The sequence below is a fragment of the Octopus bimaculoides genome, chromosome 8 (assembly GCF_001194135.2).
Source record: "Octopus bimaculoides isolate UCB-OBI-ISO-001 chromosome 8, ASM119413v2, whole genome shotgun sequence".
NCBI classification, from domain to species: domain Eukaryota; kingdom Metazoa; phylum Mollusca; class Cephalopoda; order Octopoda; family Octopodidae; genus Octopus; species Octopus bimaculoides.
The window spans coordinates 72,384,314-72,388,722 of NC_068988.1; the positions used below are offsets into that span (position 1 = coordinate 72,384,314).

A 4,409-nucleotide genomic window follows, 5' to 3' on the forward strand; every position below is an offset into this window, starting at 1 on the left:
ATACAGACAGGGCACAGATGTGTGTCGATAGCTAGCTGGTGGAGATGTCCTCCTGGGACTAAAAGCAACAGTAACATCCACCCCTCGGGGTCAGCCACATTTAAGTGGCAAATATACTTCACTTTATCGTGCAGTTACTGTTAATACCTCGTTCAGAGATTTAACATTGCTTGTTTTCACTTTTTCGATATCAGTGAATAATTTCACTGGAGAAAGTTACATATATTTGCCAAGGGATGTCTTTTGCATCGAAGGTCGGCGATTGTCGTACGCTGAAGAAGGGAAATAACCCTGAAACTCGGGTACGTACATATCGTAGATCAAGATGGGAAAGATAACTTCCCTTGGCAAATACAGACAGGGCACAGATGTGTGTCGATAGCTAGCTGGTGGAGATGTCCTCCTGGGACTAAAAGCAACAGTAACATCCACCCCTCGGGGTCAGCCACATTTAAGTGGCAAATATACTTCACTTTATATATAATATTGTTTTAGACATAAAAACTATACATACACATTTAATTCTGGTACAGCTATTAATTCCAGAGGAATCATCAGCCGTTTGATGTTGTCACTGGGATGTTTCTCTTCAGATTGTGTCATTACTTCTCCATCCACAACAATAGGTTGGTCTATTTCTTCTAAAACAATTATTGAAACTTTGAACTCCAGCAAGAATTCCACTTTTCCCTCTTTACTTAAAGGGTTAGCGACATCACATTCTACTCGCTCTCTTTGTTCCAGGCAACTCACATCACCATTTCCAATATTCTTCATACCATAATAACTGATTTTGTCACCAAATTTAAACATAGCCGTTGTGCTAAAGGCGTCGTCTTGGTGGTTTAAAATGGTGACTTCTAAAGTAATCTTTTTGGTTTCGTTTACAAATACTTTGCCCGTGTGCCGCATCAATAACACGAGATCAGCTTTGCATTCATCATCAGATAAACATTGCTTCTCGAACCTAAGCTGAAGTAAAAGAAATTTACGTAAGTCAGTAACATACATATATATATATATATATATATATATACGTGTGTGTGTGTGTGTGTGTGTGTGTGTGTGTGTGTGTGTGTGTGTGTGTGTGTGTGTGTGTGTGTGTGTGTGTGTGTGTGTGTGTGTGTGTGTATGTATGTATATATATATATGATTTTTAATACTCTATTTTATCGATAGCAGAAAGATATGAGACAAAAATTGACTACGGTTGTATTTAAATTCTGAAGGTAAAAGGACGTAATTAACGCTACAAGATATTTTATCCGGCATTCCACTGGTTCTGTCAGTTTGAAAACGAGGAATATTGAACAAATATCTGTCTTTGTATTCTGATTCCAAATAACGTTTATTCCACTCAATGACTTTTGCTGACTTAGTCGACAACATTCTGTCCAACATGAACTGATCATTTATCTATGTAAAAATAAAATCAACTCTCTGAAGCGATTTTCCAACACTTTCTTAAAGGCATAAATATTACAGTTTTTTTCTTTTTTTATTTATTGAGCTACCCCAGTAATCTTGTGACTGATGCCCAGTTTAGAAAAAAAGTTTTCTTTTTTCTTGTGGAGATACATGAGAAGAGGAAGTAAGCTTATTTCGTTCATATCAAAACGAGAAGGCCACAACCGTAAATCAGAACCAAATACCGAACTTCGCACACCGAAAGTTTATATCTGTATTATTGATTGTTATTTGCTATAATTTAACGATTAATCATTGGCAAAAGAAATGCATTTTTAATTACTCAGTCATTTCCCTTATGCTACAAAATATATCAAATTTTCTCCCTTCGAAAATGTCTGTGAGTTCAGCTATGTGGCTTGGGTGAGAAATCGATATCATTTTAGTTAGATTTACTTTCAAAAACTTACGAACGAAAAAGTTGTCAATGAACCCCTTTCCTAAGTTTTCTTGGAATAAAAGAAAAAAATAACGAATTAGAGAAGATTGCAAAGAAGATCACACTCGCTTGAATATGAGACGGGAGGCTTTTTTAAGCATGGAATTTTATATAAATATCATTCGTATTATGAACCAATATATTTTATCATAGAAAGAAATCATATATATACATCGGTTTCAAATTTTGGCAAAAGGCTAGCAATTGTGGGAGAGGGAACGAGTGAGTGCTCAACTAGTACTTATTTTATCGATTCTGAAAGGATGAAAGTCGATCCCCGACAGCATTTGAACTCAGGACGTAAAGTCGGAAGAAATACCGCTAAACACTTTTCCGGTGCGGTAACGATTCTGCCAGCTCACCGCCTTAAAGGAATTATATATACTGATTTCAAATTTTGGCACAGGACCAGCAATTTGAGGGCAGGGGGTACGTCGATTACATCGACCCCAGTACTGAAATGGTACTCATTTTATCGACCTAGAAAAGATGAACGGCAAAGTCTACCTCCGCGGAATTTGAACTCAGAACACGAAGACAGACGAAATGCCGCTAAGCATTTCTCCCGCTCTGCTTACGATTCTGCTGGCTCACCATCTTAAATAAATTATGTACATTAATATGAAAATTACTTAGAACTGACTTTTAAAATATAGAGATTTTGAAGTTTAGATCGAGTTCTTATATCAGATGAATATGAGATTAATATGATGACATTAGGGTAGGATTTTAATCCAGAATATGAACAGCTGTAATTAAGAATGCGTTACATTTTGCATTATGTATTTATCAACCCGCAACACCGCACCTTTCATCTGATAACAATCCTAATTATACTTACTACTTTCAAGACATCTTTTTTTCGATTGAAAATTGGTCGAAGTTTGTCCACAAAATTCTTATGTGAATGGATACAGTAGGATAAATTGAACTTGAGTGGTGTAAAGAAATCAGCAATGTTTGACTGAAAGTGATGATTGAAAAACATCGAAGTTAGTAATACATTAATTTTAAATAGTTATTGTCACAAACTATGAAAAATTGTATGAATACATTGTGAAAGAAAAATATTTAATATACGATTGCTCGACTTGGCACAATCTCAACGGATGATCAACTCGGTTGACGTCAAGGAGTGGGAGATACTCAAGTATTTCTGAGATATTAAAATATTTGTGGAGTAAGTGAAATACCTACGACCTAGAAACGAACTTGTGCTGTGATCTCGCAATACAAGTAATATCCATGAGGATATTACTCATTTTATCCAGTAAAGGTGAACAGTAATCTATTGTACACACAGCACCGTTATTGTTATAAGATAAAGCTTTCTATATAACTTTATTCTAATGACAGATCAGAGCCTACATACAAAATCAGTCATTAAATGAGTCTATAATATGGGCCTTTCCTTTGTAAATTAATTTTACCATAACAACTATGCTATCAATATGTTTCATTTTCCTGTTATGTGACACAGAAATGTTTGTATAATGGAACATGTTCCTGTTTAAGACAAATCAAGAGTGTTGAGTTACTAATTCAATCAACTCCAGTGCATTTTAGGTACAAAATGTTAGCAACACCAAAGCTTGTAAATATACAGTTGATATTAATGGATTTTGAAATGAGAAATGGTGTTTCAAAAATTATTCCTTATATCTATTACATAATTGAAGAAAGTGTGGAGTAGAATAAGAGAAAACTCTAGGCGAATTTAAACTATGATATGCTTCAGTCATCACAGATTTTATTCCCTCTTAGATTTTTTGAATACAAGTCCGAGCATGCTCATAAGTTTGAAATTACAAGAAGCAACAGATAGAACGGTATGTCATTGATGTGCCAATGACAGAAGAATATATGCGAATAGACACATAAATCAAAACACACAATATACTAAGGGAATACTTTGATATCAAAGTTTTGAGATGTCGGAGACAGAAAGTTTTATATATCGCATTCAAATAGTATGAAATTGACTGAATGTTTTGTATTAAAATATCTGCAGAAAATCACTTTGACATAATCCATCAGTTGCTGTTTACAGCTATATGAACTGTAATGTCAATAGTGTCAACGGTTAAATGGACAGTGATCACAACTAGAGACCATTCTCTAACCCGATGGATGGTTGTTAACACCCACTCAGCCAATCTAAGTGCCAAAGATTCAATATGATATAATGTACATATAGTCCTTACTTTCAAAACTGCAGTGAATGTTTTGGAAACATTTTTATTTCTTTGTAATGTGACTTTTTCTTCTATCTCTGTATCTGAGCCAACACCGTCACTCAGGCGTAAACGTTTATTCGGACGAACTGTGGCTGTATCAACTTCCAGTTTATAGCCCAATACTGAAGATGAAATGATAAATGAAATTTAAAACAGAACAAATCTAAGTTACCATTCTATTTACACGTGTTTTAATCACGAACGATTTTTCTATGATACTACGCGATATATATATATATATATATATATATATATATATATATATA

At 34.5% G+C, this 4,409-nt stretch overlaps 1 protein-coding gene across 1 annotated transcript in view; it reads right to left on the bottom strand.

The window, feature by feature from the left end:
* The window catches only part of LOC106881785 (integrin alpha-9), a 49,577-nt gene that overhangs the window by 24,723 nt on the left and 20,445 nt on the right, over positions 1–4,409 (bottom strand). Inside the window, exons 9-11 of the mRNA XM_052970165.1 lie at positions 4,111–4,265; positions 2,748–2,870; positions 515–972 (exon numbers count right to left, since the gene is read on the bottom strand). Coding sequence (XP_052826125.1) covers positions 515–972; positions 2,748–2,870; positions 4,111–4,265 — 736 coding nt within the window. The remainder of the gene's footprint in view (positions 1–514; positions 973–2,747; positions 2,871–4,110; positions 4,266–4,409) is intronic.